This window comes from Gymnoscopelus braueri (assembly GCF_963280865.1).
Source record: "Gymnoscopelus braueri genome assembly, chromosome: 23".
NCBI classification, from domain to species: Eukaryota; Metazoa; Chordata; class Actinopteri; order Myctophiformes; family Myctophidae; genus Gymnoscopelus; species Gymnoscopelus braueri.
The window spans coordinates 4,875,539-4,890,000 of record NC_137625.1 but is presented as its reverse complement, the minus strand read 5'-3'; the positions used below and the strand labels follow the sequence as shown (position 1 = coordinate 4,890,000).

General features: G+C 40.6%; 3 protein-coding genes across 7 annotated transcripts in view; 1 reads left to right on the top strand and 2 right to left on the bottom strand.

Moving 5' to 3' along the window:
• Window positions 1–14,462, bottom strand: part of LOC308079306 (NACHT, LRR and PYD domains-containing protein 3-like) — a 201,639-nt gene that overhangs the window by 38,987 nt on the left and 148,190 nt on the right. For all 5 annotated transcript variants that reach the window (XM_080420727.1, XM_080420730.1, XM_080420731.1 and 2 more), the window contains 3 exons: window positions 4,286–4,342; window positions 1,924–1,989; window positions 454–730 (listed from right to left, as the gene is read on the bottom strand). In XM_080420727.1, coding sequence (XP_080276853.1) covers window positions 454–730; window positions 1,924–1,989; window positions 4,286–4,336 — 394 coding nt within the window. In that variant the 5' untranslated portion in view covers window positions 4,337–4,342. The remainder of the gene's footprint in view (window positions 1–453; window positions 731–1,923; window positions 1,990–4,285; window positions 4,343–14,462) is intronic.
• The window catches only part of dusp16 (dual specificity phosphatase 16), a 182,731-nt gene that overhangs the window by 119,917 nt on the left and 48,352 nt on the right, over window positions 1–14,462 (top strand). The window lies entirely within an intron of this gene.
• On the bottom strand, window positions 8,346–13,533 carry LOC308079218 (uncharacterized protein; the record flags this gene model as incomplete). Its single annotated transcript, XM_080420594.1, has 2 exons — window positions 13,174–13,533; window positions 8,346–13,009 (listed from the first exon to the last, which is right to left on the bottom strand). The coding sequence occupies exon 2, from the start codon at window positions 11,865–11,867 to the stop codon at window positions 8,346–8,348; it is 3,522 nt and encodes a 1,173-aa protein (XP_080276720.1). The 5' UTR covers window positions 11,868–13,009; window positions 13,174–13,533.

Sequence of the window (14,462 nt, the reverse complement as noted above, 5' to 3'; positions counted from 1 at the left end):
ACCTACGATTCATTTTTCAAAAAGGATTTTGAGCCCCGAGGCTAGAATCCATCAGTAGGTCATAATGAAATGAAATGTAGCATTTTATCTGCTTCTTACTGGTAATGCTGCTAAGCCACCTGACTACAATGGCTGCCACCAGATTCTTTAGGAAAGCAGCTGGTCTATGCATCATGTTTGCAGCAGATCATAACAGCAGCAGGAGAAGTACTAAAAGTGGTTATCATGAAGGGTGAAATCATTTGGAGCCTGCAGTAGTTTAAAAGTGTCATTTTGTGTTGAATTTGGATAAACCACTTTTAATATGAGTTGTGTTGAGCCATTTAAATAGTCCTTGTTTTATTTGTTTATCAAACAGCTGACAGTTCTTGAATTCTGCCAATAAACCAGTGATCAATGAGGCTGAATCATTTTACATAAATTAATAATAATGTCTACCCTCTCTTCACCTACCTTTGGGCGTATTTTGAAAACTCTCCACTAGATCTTTCCTCTTGATCTTCTTCAGCACATTGATAACGATCGGAATTTCTTTACTGGGATATTTCTTTATGATGAGATCAACGGTGTCCATCCTGTTAGCTTCCTTCAGATCACTCTTTGTGAGCGGCTGGAGACCTTCAAGGTTAACAGGCTTCTGCAGATACCACTGGAACTCCTGGAACTCATCGTCACCCAGATTCTTTAGCGTTTTCAAGATACGTTCTTCTAGTGTCTCCATGGTTGATTCCTGGAACAAACAGAGGATGTTATTGTCTCAGCTGCATTCTCTTAATGCTTTCTTTGGGTTGAAGAGAGCATGAAGTCAAGTACATCAGGGAATACACATTAATGTACCAAGATATAGATTATTTTAATTTACTTACAAATATGTCAGTGAAAGCTAATCCATATAGATTAAACACTGTAACTGAACGTATTGTTTTTCTCTGAAGAAGATGTGTACAAACACTTATGTCAACATCCTAGCATCAAAATGGAAAAGTGTATAAACAATTCAGGATCAGATCTCATTACAGATCTCAAACATGGAGACATCAATAATATCACCAACATACATCAAACTGGTTGTTGTAACAGACACAGTCATATAGTAAAGTGGATAACGTTTTGCCCATTACTATAATAATGTACTTATTAAACTGTTTTACAAAGTCATTAATAGTAGCTTAAAATAAATATAACTTTTAGCCCATCACTATAATAATGTACTTATTAAACTGTTTTACAAAGTCATTAATAATAGCTTAAAATAAATATAACTTTTAGCCCATCACTATAATAATGTACTTATTAAACTGTTTTACAAAGTCATTAATAGTAGCTTAAAATAAATATAACGTTTTACACAAAGGGGACTAAAAAAACGTTCTTTTTAACAAGGCATTTGCCTAGATGAAGATAGTGGTTTTACCTTAAAAAAAAAAAAAACTTGTGTTTTGCTGACTTTGATCTGAATTGTATTCATGTCACTGTTTTATTATTATTGTTTTCTTGTTCTCTTTTTTGTTTTTTGTTTTTAACATGTAGCGCTTTGAGATTTGTTTCAAATATAAAGTGTGTTACAAATAAAATGCATTATTATTATTGTTATTATTATTATAGTCATTAATAGTAGCTTAAAATATATTTAATATCTTTTAGCTCATCACTATAATACTGTACATATCAAACTGCTTCACACAGTCATTAATAGTAGCTTAAAGTAAATGTAATAACTTTTAGCTCATTATTATGGATGTTTCTCTGTCTCAGCAACACTCTCGTGGGATCTATCACCAGTAAACATCTGAACGAGATCAGACGGCGCTCACGTAAGAGACCATCAGAATGTGTGTAGCATTAGGCGTATCTTTAATTATTGTATATCTTTGGTCCAAATGACAGGATCTCTCATAGCAGTGTGTTTGTAGATCAGCTTACCTGTGACTCCTTGTCTCTGTCCCTCTGTGTGCTGCTGCTGCCCTCTACTGGCTGTTCTGATGATGTCTAATGGAACAATGATATTATACGAGTTTATCAGCTAATAGTTATAACAGAGGTCTTCCTACTTACACAGTGGGCTTCAACATCCTCCCTAATTTTGGGATTTTTACTGTGGAAAGTAACTAAGTACATTTACTCAAGTACTGTACTTAAGTACATTTTTTAGGTATTTTATACATAGGCTATTTGAAAATAGCCGATCTACAAGCTCACAATACGCATTGCAACATGTTGTGAGCTTGTAGATCAGCTATTTTCAAACATTTTAGTACTTTTACTTTAGGTACTTCAAGGATATTTTGATGCCAATACTTTTGTACTTTTACTTTGATTGAACTCAAGTAACATTTTGAGCCCAGGTCTTTTACTTGTAACAGAGTATTTTTATATTGTGGTATTGCTACCACCAAGTGCTTCTTCCACCACTAAATTTGACCCACTGGTAGTCAACTATAGTCGAGGTTTACCTATTAATAATAAAGACACGCACCAGCTAGGTTGCCGTGACAACGGATATACACAAAAGTAGGGAGGCTAGCAGCTTAGCATTGTTAGCTCGTCGTCACGGGCGTCCTGGCTTTACTCCAACCTGGTGTTTGCACTCTCCATTTACAACCCGTACATCTACATAAACGTTCAGATTTAAAATATAAAGTGCTTACCTCATGGCCACAGATGTTACATTTCACTTTGGGTGGGTCTACGTACCCGTATCTTCCGTATTGTTCAATAAATAGCATTTTAATCCGATCGGCGGCCATTTTCTCATAGAGTTATAATGTATCAGAGTGCAATACACCCCTCAACCGCTACGGCGACGTAGTTGAAAACAAAACGGAGACAATGGCCACCAATCGGATCAAAATGCTTTTTATTGAACGATACGGAAGATACGGGTACTTATGAGGGCCCGTACATAATTATAACACCCGTGGCCATGAGATAAGCACTTCATATTTGAAATCTGAACGTTTATGTAGATGTACGAGTTGTAAATGGAGAAATGCAAACACCAGGTGTAAGTTCAACCATGCCGCTTGACGACGAGCTAACAATGCTAAGCTACTAGCCTCGTTACTCCACCGTTGCTTCAGTGAAATTCTTCCATACAAACGAACGTCGAGCGGGCTGTTGTTTAGCTGGGGCCGCCCTCACCCATTAGCTGCTGTGTTTGCAACATGTGAGCAACATAATTTCTTTGGTTTGGGGTGTTTTTGCCACATGAGCACTTTAAACCTACTGTATACATCGGCTATTTGAAAATAGCAGATCTACAAGCTCACAATGCGTTGCATCGCGAGCGACGCGTTATGAGCTTGTAGATCTGCCATTTTCAAATAAAAATCTTGGGGGCTAACTTATAATAAAAATACCTGGCAACACTGGCTCATCGTGTGAAGATAGGCGGTGCTCAGAGTGAAACCGGAGAACAATGCCTAGCCATGACCAATCGAAACCACTATGCAAATCTCGGCCAAGTGTCTCTCCACCCCCCAAAATAACACACAGACTCGCACAAAAGCAGCCTACTTTGCCATACAAATGTAACCATTTAATGATTCTAAAACGACAATCTTTTGCAATACAAACCTTCTTCAACATTCGAAATGTGTTAATATGAAGGAAAAAAAAAGAAAAACACAAAAAAAAGAAATCAAATTTAATTTGCTGTTTTCTACTGTTTCTCAACTGGCGAGTTGATCCCCAAATCTCCAGCCACTGTCACATAATATTCATTCATTTATATGAGTTTATCAGCTAATATTACACACTCTACTGGTTGTTCTGATGTTGTCTAATGGAACAATGATATTATGTGAGTTTATCAGCTAATAGACCACCGAAGTCTGACGTCATTTACACATCCTTTGTTTGTCTACCTGGTTCGCAGTTTTCCACCCCCATTCTGAATCCCATAGACGTGTTTAATATCGCGTCAAATAAGAACTGTGTTCCAAAAACAAACAAATGACCCCGGCGGTTTGACTCTTATGGATATGAAGCATGAACTGACGGTGAGAAAACGATAATGTTACTTCCGCCAAATTAGTTACATTTTCGCCAGAAACAGACTGTATCAAATATAAGTGACTGACTATCATAAACGATACAGAACCTCCTCCCTGACAATAACGCCGGGACAGTTTGTTTATTTTTGGACCACAATTCTTATACGAGACGATTCTAAGATGACCCAATGTTATTCTCCATAGAGAAATTACTTCCGCAAACCTGGGGATGAACGAATGACGTCAGGACTTCGGTGGTCTATTGTCATAACAGAGGTCTTCCTACTTACACAGTGGGATTCAACATCCTCCCTGATGTCTGCCTGCTTCCTGTCTGCCATGTTGTGCTAAACACACACACACACACACACACACACACACACACACACACACACACACACACACACACACACACACACACACGAGTTAATTATGGCAGGAATAAATATAATTTAACTTAACTCTATATCAAAGGACGACTTCACCCATTTTCACCTTTAGAGTGTATGAATGGAACCAAATGGACCTGTAACGGTCCATGTGGTTCCATTTATGACTTATGAGAGTGTATAAATGGAACTGAATTCACTCACAAGTGCTCCTCGTTTCTCTGTTACTTTGAACCAAATTGATTATACCAAGCTATAATGAATAATCTAAATACACTTACTCTTTGTCAAATGATCTATTTTACCTCAAATTTAAAAGTAGTCAAAATAAACCACACCCTACAAGAAGTATCACATGACCACATTACCCTGAGGTCACATGACTTACTGTCACCTGTCACTCTAGTATAGTGACAGTTGTAAAATGTCACTTATAGCTCTATCTAACTCACTGGTTCTCAATGTGGGGTCTGGGGACCCCCAGCGGTCCTTGAGGAGGATCCAGGGGGTCCCCAGCAAAATGAGCAACAGTGTAAAAACTTGAGCCTTATTATTTATTTTTTGGCAAGTTCAAATCAGATCTACAAGCTCACAATACTTTGCCTGGCGACAAGTTTTAAGCTTGTAGATCTGTTGTTTTCAACAACAAAAAATGAAGAAATCAGAAACAGAAAAAGTCCTTTTGAATACGTAACTATGTTTCAAAGCAGAGACCTGCACTAGTGTGTGTAGCCTGACACTCAGCCTGAATTTTCATTTCGTTTCACTCCATTATTCAGTCTGAAAGCCCTCTCAATGCAGCGGAGTTCTGAGATGGGGGCGTGGCCAAAGTGGGACTCCAGTATGAACCAACGTGATTGGTTCATACTGGATTGTCCCGATCCCGATTCGTCGTACAGATTTTCAACCGAGGAACACCCGCCTTCGAAAGCGTCACCAGACCCTGAATGCTAGGCAAAGGATTCAGGGGGTGGAGCCAGGCTACTAGTGTGTGTGTAACTGTACAGGATTCGAAACGTCTCTTTATACCCACAATATCCTCATACCTGTCTAACTTCTTCTCCAAAGTGAGTAACACCCACAGCCACACCACTAGAGGGAGCCACCCACACATATTTAGAACAGATATAACATTGTCATTTCACTACTTTCACACCCTGACACCATGCATTAACCACTTAAACCCCAGCATCCATATTCAGAAAAAGCTTTCCCTACAAGAACAGAAAACAGAACATACACTAGTATTGAGCCCTGAGGGACTCTGGTTACCCACCTGGGGTTTAAGTGGTTAAAGGATGTGAAAAAACATCAATCAGAAAAGCACAAAGAGAGATAGATGATAGGAGCTGTTTGAACCTTTTCTCCTTTCTACTTCATATTAATGTGTTAATGTTATATGATGAGTTGATGAATTTAATACATAGGACCACAATGGAAACAAGTCTCCTTATCCTTCTAGTCTTAATGTGTGACTGTACCTCCATGTTGTTTACATTTATGACTGATAAACTATTTAATCAATCAATCAATCAATGTTTCTTAATGAGGGGTCTGGGGACCCCCAGGGGTCTTTGAGGGGATCCAGGGGTCTTTGAGGGGATCCAGGGGGTCCCCAGCAAAATGAAGAACAGTGTAAAGTCAACACTTAAGCCTTAATATTATTATTTGTGTTTTTTGTTCAAATATAGCAGATCTACAAGCTCCCACTGCGTTGAAAATAGAAAGATTCCATTGACCGGATCTGTAGAGGGCGCAGTGGAGTAACTAAGCAATGTTTTCCTTCTGGTGAAATATTTCACATTTTGTCCAAAAAGTGTATTTTAGACGTGAGGTGGGGGGTCAGAGTGTTCCCACTTAGTAGAGTAGGCTTTCAACTAAAACCATCTTTGTTTTGGTGAGTAGAGAAAGTGTATTTTTTATTTGTACTGCAGACGAGACGCTAAGCAGCCTGTGGTGCGAGCGCAAAGGCTGGAATGTCCCTTAGCCTTAAGGAGACTGTCACTCTAACCTCACTACAGTACATATGACCCGCCCTACTCTGCCTGTGATTGGTTTAGGTTTACACATGATGAGTGATGATTGGTTAAAGGTACAGTGTCACATATCATGGTAAGCCAATCTGAGGCAGAGTTGGGCGGGTCTTTGTCTTGGCTTTCCTGGAGCAAGCAGAGTGATATAGAATGAGAGTGACGACACTAACATAGACTCCCATCGTAAGAATGGAATGAGGAAATGCTATGTCTGTCTCAATGAGGAAGTTTCAATGTTTGGAACTACAGCCCATAGCAGCATGACGGAACGCTCTCTCTCTATGGCTCTGGGAGAAACCAGAGCGCCCCACCCACCCACACACACACACACACACACACACACACACACACACACACACACACACACACACACACACACACACGCACACACACACACACACACACACACACACACACACACACACACACACACACACACACACACACACACACACACGCTGCAGGGGGGGCTCACAGGGGCGGCGCCCCGGTAGCTCTGGAGCTGCACACACGCGCGCTCCACAGGCACACACCGTCAGTGGCGAGCCGTGCTCAACACCTGAAACAATAGCCTCTACATGGCTGCTCTGCATAACATTATGCTAATGGGGAAAAGCCATGGACTTTACTCTACCTCTCACAATGAGAGACAACAGTCTCTGCACTGCAGAGTGTGAAAGGGTTAATCGCTTAGCAGAGGATCAAGAGCTGTAGACACCAGACACTAAACAGCGAGGTTATCCCTGTCTGTTGGTGGAAGTTCTTATGACTTTCATATGATTGTTTTAAAACCACTGTTTTGAAAGCAATGTAAGTCTTTAAAAAAAATAAGTAAATACAAGTTGTCTGATTATTTTAAGTACTTATGTGTGGGTGAGTCTATAGATGGGTTTCCTGTTTGTAAACATGAGAGGATGATGCGCGCGCAGTGGCGGGATGAGCCTGTAGAGGGCGCTATTACCCTAAAAATATCCTATACCCTATTACCCATAAAATAAATGGTCTTCACCAGGTTTAATGAAAGTAGATTAAATGATGCAGTTTGTAATATCTTCTTTACTCAATAAAAATGATTTGTCGGAAGTTGGATCTGTTTGTATATAATAGCAGTGTAGCTCCTCGCACAACAATGATGACACAGGTCGGGTTCTTTATGAACGGGCATTTATTGCTTCAGGCATTCTCCTCATCCCTCAGTCATGCCGTGAGAACTACATGTTCACACACAAAATAATAAACAATAATCAATAACTTGCACGGTAAATAACAACATAGATCAAAGCATACATAAATGAAAATACAATGACCTGTAGAAATGCGCATCGCGCAGGTTAAACACAACGGCAACATCAAAGCAAATCTAAACATAGAATACCTTGTTGGCCGCTTGTTGTGGAAAAGAGTTTCTTCGTTGTTGAGTTGCTTAATGTCCTTAGAATGTCTTTTGACCGTCTGTCTATCGTTTCAGACGTCTTTAATAACCTTTAGCAGCGTGATATCACAAGAGCTGCAAGTTTACAGAGCTTAGTCGACCAGGTTTGTTTGCACCACCTGTCAGTAATGACATGCAATCATGCGTCAATCAATAATGGTCCGGTGTGCTACTGACAGACAGGGAACCTTTGTTCCGCTCCAGAACTTTTAATCACATTATGTTTTTACATTTTTTACTTTACATGAAATCAATTATGACCCAAAATATTTATTTATATCATGAAATTAGGAATTAAACCTTATGAACTTATGACCATTAATTTCTGTATTTTAGCAATTTTAGTATTTTTATAGTTTGCATTTTAATAGCAGCACTTACACTCCCACCAAATCACTCGTTATTACAAACGTGGGATTTTTTGCAATCAAAATTATGAAAAACAAACAAATATTTCGAACTTGAGTGAGTGTGACCTTAAGTATGATTACGTGCTTTAAGTGTGTATGTATGTGACCAAGTTGGCCTTGTGTGTGGTGTGCCTTATTCTAAGTGTGGTGTCACTGATCAGTGGTTTGATCTTTTGCACCATGCCATCTGCACTGGGGTATCCATTCTTCCATCTTGGCCAGAATTCACTGGCTAGGAAGTGCACTCTTCTCGAACTCTTGTTTAGATGGAGGTCTTCTTTGTGGAACTGTCCATGTGGGGGTGGAATTGTGGCATGTTTCACGTAGTGGCTCAATGTCTTGAGCCTGGCGACAGGCCTCACTGCCCTGGTCCAGTTGGAGAATTTCTTTAAGTGGTTCACCACTGAATTCACTTTCTTTAGCTTTACATTGTCGACATGGGCTGTGCAAAGCAAAGGGTTGGTCGTTTCTAGTTCTCCCACCATCTTCCTTCCATGTGGAAGATTCTGCTGCACAGGACAGTCAGGTCGCTCCAGCTGGTTAGACTCCTTTGACTGAACTGTGTATTGTTTAACATCTGTCAATTTGATCCCTTTAACTTGAACTTTGCACACTTTATGCACTTCTGTCTTTATCTCAACCGATGGCTGCACAGCAGGTGTCACTTGTTGCACTATGATGCTGTGACTGGTTCCCACTACATCACTGCAGTCGTCCACCGGATGTGAGCAGCCGACGATGCTCCAGCCGAGATCGGTCCGCTGTGCATATGGATGACCATCTTCACCTGACAGGATCTCTCTTGGTAGGAGGGCTTGTTGACAGTTGTAGCCGATCAGTAGGCCTATTTTGCAGTCCAACAGTGGTGGAATCTTCTCCACCAATTGTTCCAGATGAGGCCACCTTAGAGCAGTTTCCGAAGTTGGAATGTGCGACCTGTCTGCTGGAATTAACTCTTGTGAGTAAACTGGTGTCAATGGAATCCTTTTTTCCAAGTTGTAACCTCTCACTTGTAGATTGGTCAACTTCTGACAGTGTTTGACTGTTGACCTTGCAGACATTGTGGATAGTCGCATCTTGACATTCTCTTTGTTTGCGTTTAAACCTTGGGCCACTTCGTCAAGGATGAACGTCGTATCGCTCTGCGTGTCCAAGAGCGCGTAGACAAGAACTTCTTGATCTGGCTGTTTCATGGATGAGACCCAGACTGGTATGATTGAGGACACGTGTGTATTTAGACCTTCTTGTATGACTCTATTGGCAGTTGCATTTACAATTATCTCTGTGGTGTCTGCCTCATCATTTGAATTGGCTCCTCTTGGAGGTCTAGAGCTTTGTCGTTCACTGAACTTGTCATCATGCAAACATGTCGGGTGGCTCCTCTGACATTTTTCACATGTGCTCTTGTCATCACACACATTTGAGCGATGACCAGTCTTCAAACATCCAAAGCAAAGCTTCTCTGCTTGCACAAACTTAACACGATCTTGAACTGTCTTTTCTTGGAACTTTCTGCACTTTGCAAGGTCATGTCCTGGTCTTTCGCAGAGCATGCATGACAGGGTATCACTCCGTGTTGTGTTTGTGGCCAATGTCTTTGCTTGAATGGGTTGGCTTCGTGGTTGTCTTGGTGTCTCACCTTCAGTATTCCTGAGTGCTTGCATTGAGCATACAGGATCACAAGCAAGGTCTGCTTCTTCTGCCAGGAAGTCTACAAATTCTTTGAATGGTGGATAGTACTCAGCGTTTACTTGTCTGTATTTCATGGCTCTGCGGTTCCATCTGGATGCCAACCAGTCTGGTAATTTCCGCAGAAGGTTTTGATTCTCATTAAAGTGATTGAGGATTTCCAACGTCTTAATGTGGGGCATTGCGGCTTGGCAGCCCTTGAGGAAGTCAGACAATTCTCTTAGCTCCTGGCCATCTTTAACGCTTATTTTTGGCCAAGCATGCAGCTTGTCTGTGAAGGACTTCCCAATCAGGAATAGGTTTCCAAACCGTTCTTCTAGCAGCTGCCAGGCTGTGTCATATGCTTCTTCTGTACCTAGTAGGAAGAAACCTTCAACTGCTTTCTTCGCAGCACCACCTAGGTACTTTCTCAGGTAATACAGTTTTTCGTTCTTTGGAATGTTTTTCTTGTCAATTAATGTCTTGAAAGACAGTTGCCAGTCTTTGTATCTCAAAGGATCTCCGGTGAATACCGCAGGCTCTGGCGTTGGAAGACGATTGGCACTTATAGCTTCTGCTAGCACCTTGACAAAATCAAGAGTGTTCTGCTCTTGGGGCATGGGCGTTGCGCTTGTTGCAGCTTGTGGTAGACTTTGGGGACTAGGGGCTAGGCTTGTGACTTGTTGATATTGAGGAATGAATGAGGGGCTTGAGACGTGGGGAGCTTGTATTGTAACTGGTACGGATTGAGGAATGAATGAGGGGTTTGAGAGGTGGGGAACTTGCGTCGTAACTGGTAGGGCTTGAGGAATGAATAAGGGACTTGAGGCATGTATGGCTTGTGCTGTAAATGGCAGAGATTGGGGAATGAATGGAGGGCTTGAAATATTGAGGGTGTGTGTTGGGACTGGCAGAGGTTGGTAAGTGGATGGGAGGTTTGGGGCATTGAGAGAGTTTCCTTCGGTTAGGTCATAGACTCTCACTCGAGCTTGTGCAGCATTCAACTTCTTCACTTCGTCTAAGCGTTCAATCTTCCGTTGCCTTTCTTTTATCACTTGTTCTCTGGCCAGCGTCTCGGCTTCCATTGCTTGTTGTCTGGCTAGCTTCTCGGCTTCTCTGGCCAGCGTCTCAGCATCCATCGCTTGTTGTCTGGCTAGCTTCTCGGCTTCAAATTGCGCCAGTCGATCCTTTTCTTCAGCCTGTAGCCTTAGATGTTCGGCCTCCATTGATTGTTGTCTGGCTAGCTTCTCAGCTTGTAGCCTTAGAAGATCTCTTGTTTCCCTCTCTTGTTCTTCCAACACTACCAGAACTTCTTGGGATGCAGCGGCTTCAGCTGCAGCCTCATTTCTTTTGACTGTGTTGCTTGAGACGGTAGAAGTACAACTTGACTTCTGAGACGGTGACTTTAGCCAGGAACCTGTTGAGTCTAGGATTGAACCAACGTCAGGCCATGGATCTTCCTCTTCTTCTGACGTATGCCCTTGAAGTTTCTTTGTTGCCTTCTTAACAATGAATTCTGAAAGAGACACACAGGTGTCTACCGTACGCCGTATGTCTGGCTCAGGGGTTTGCAGTCGACGTAATTCTTCATAAATGGACGTTACCTCAGAATGGATGATCTTCATGTTCTGAATCAGTACCTTTAATTCTTCTTCGGGGGCCTCAACAGCCAGTGTTTCTTTGCTTATTTTTACATGACACTTCCACCTTTCGAAAGTCATTCTGTACCTACGTTGTACACCTTTTAGCTTTTCTTCTTCAAGTTCTTTTCCCTTTTCTGTCAGGGTTCGATTTCTTTCACTTCTTCGTAGTGTCTCCACTTGTTCTGATTCAGTGGCTGTAGCCTCAGATAGAGTAGATGCATTGACATCTTCTGTAACCTGGGGTTGCACAGGTGGATTGGCGTTTTCCTGGGCGGTTTCGGTGCTTGGGTCAGACATGTTGAATGAATTTGTATGGTATAGAATGTGTACAAATAATTAGCTTAAATTGTCTTCTTAGTAGTGCGTGTAAACTGTGTGTAAATATGACCATATGTATCCTGTGTGCACTGTGTAGAGTCCTGTATGTGGGAAACTTAGGTAGCCTTTAAAGTTAACTTCAATTTAGAACCAAAATAAGAAATAACTTTGGCAAAAATGCAGAATTAACCTTAAATGCAGATACAATATGCTTAGAAATACCTTAAATCACTTATTCTAAAAATAAGGAAATATTTTTACAACAGTGGAGTTGTCCTTTAACCTTGGTTACTTTCATGAAAACAAAAAACAAACAAAAACAAAACACATTAGTTCTCCTTTAACCTTCTTATTTTTAGGTGTAAAACCAAATGAGTTGTCTTTTAAACCTTTGTTTTAAATAAACACAAAAATAAGCTTGTTACCCTTTAAACTTCTTAAACCTTTGTGAAAACACAAAACGAATTATCCTTTAACTTCTCATCATGAAATACAAAATGACTTATACTTTAAACCTTTTAGTTTGGTAAAACACAAAATTACAATCTTAACTTAAATGTCCCTTTTTTTCTTTTTCTTATTCCTATACTAAACTCTGTTCACTTGCTTATGTGAGTTTCTTCTTTCTTCTTAAAACCTTATAATGTAGCAACTGAAAATACCAGCAAATAGAATTATCCCCAAACGTGTAGGTTAAGCTAAATAAGCAGGGTTAATAGATCTGAGTCCTTGTGTTGCAATGTCCAAGTTTAACCGCTTCTCAGACCACCTTAAACTTGAGGATTGTGGTAGAGAACTTCTTGGCTATAGCTTGAAACGTTGCGCTTTCAACACAGTCTATCACCGTTGCTTGCTGTGGCTATGCCAACACCTACTTTGTGGGCTTGCTTCTCTTAATGCTGGACGTTTGTTGCGTCGCACCCGCGGTGGTCGCGTCGTCATCCGCGGTGGTCGCGTCGTCATCCGCGGTGGTCTCGTCGTCTCGCCTACCCGTGCTGTGATGAGCAGTCAAGTTCTCACTGTAGCTCCTCGCACAACAATGATGACACAGGTCGGGTTCTTTATGAACGGGCATTTATTGCTTCAGGCATTCTCCTCATCCCTCAGTCATGCCGTGAGAACTACATGTTCACACACAAAATAATAAACAATAATCAATAACTTGCACGGTAAATAACAACATAGATCAAAGCATACATAAATGAAAATACAATGACCTGTAGAAATGCGCATCGCGCAGGTTAAACACAACGGCAACATCAAAGCAAATCTAAACATAGAATACCTTGTTGGCCGCTTGTTGTGGAAAAGAGTTTCTTCGTTGTTGAGTTGCTTAATGTCCTTAGAATGTCTTTTGACCGTCTGTCTATCGTTTCAGACGTCTTTAATAACCTTTAGCAGCGTGATATCACAAGAGCTGCAAGTTTACAGAGCTTAGTCGACCAGGTTTGTTTGCACCACCTGTCAGTAATGACATGCAATCATGCGTCAATCAATAATGGTCCGGTGTGCTACTGACAGACAGGGAACCTTTGTTCCGCTCCAGAACTTTTAATCACATTATGTTTTTACATTTTTTACTTTACATGAAATCAATTATGACCCAAAATATTTATTTATATCATGAAATTAGGAATTAAACCTTATGAACTTATGACCATTAATTTCTGTATTTTAGCAATTTTAGTATTTTTATAGTTTGCATTTTAATAGCAGCACTTACAAGCAGCATTATGCCTATTATGCCTATAATAGCAGCATTATGCCTATCTAAATCCCGAAAATAACAATAGAGTGAATGGCGCTTCCGGTTCGTTCTCCCCCGCGCATGCGCAGATTGCGCACTCTGCTCTGTGATGACGTCGCGCGGAAACCCATCTATGTAAAGGGTTTTTATATAAAACTAAACTAAAATAATTAATTAAAACAAAAATGAAAACAATAAATTAACAATGCAACTAAATAATAAGAAATATAATCACATTAAAAATCACATGTTGAACACAGTATTTCAACTAGCACTGAGCTGATCGGCTATGTGCACATACGTGCGCGTGACGTCATAAAACAGAGCCCCACTAGCTCAAAAATCCACAGCTCATCACTGCACACACACACACACACACACACACACACACACACACACACACACACACACACACACACACACACACACACACACACACACACACACACACGAGTTGAAGCAGAGAGAGACGGGGAGATAGAGAGGTAATATTCAAAGTTCTCCCTCAGTGTTCGTATGTTAGATTAACCAGACTTCTTCTGGATGAGAACAAGTGGTTCTAATATGTTATAAAGCACTTAAACAGCTTTAAGTGTTGATTAAAGTATGATTACCTTACATTAACCTCTGTAATACCAGAAACCTGATTCATAACATTTACCCTAAATGAATCTATGCTTTAATCCAACATGTAATACCATATAGATTAATAACACTTACCCTAAACTAATCTATGCTTTAATCCAACATGTAATACCATATAGATTAATAACACTTACCCTAAATGAATCTATGCTTTAGTCCAACATGTAATACCATATATTAAT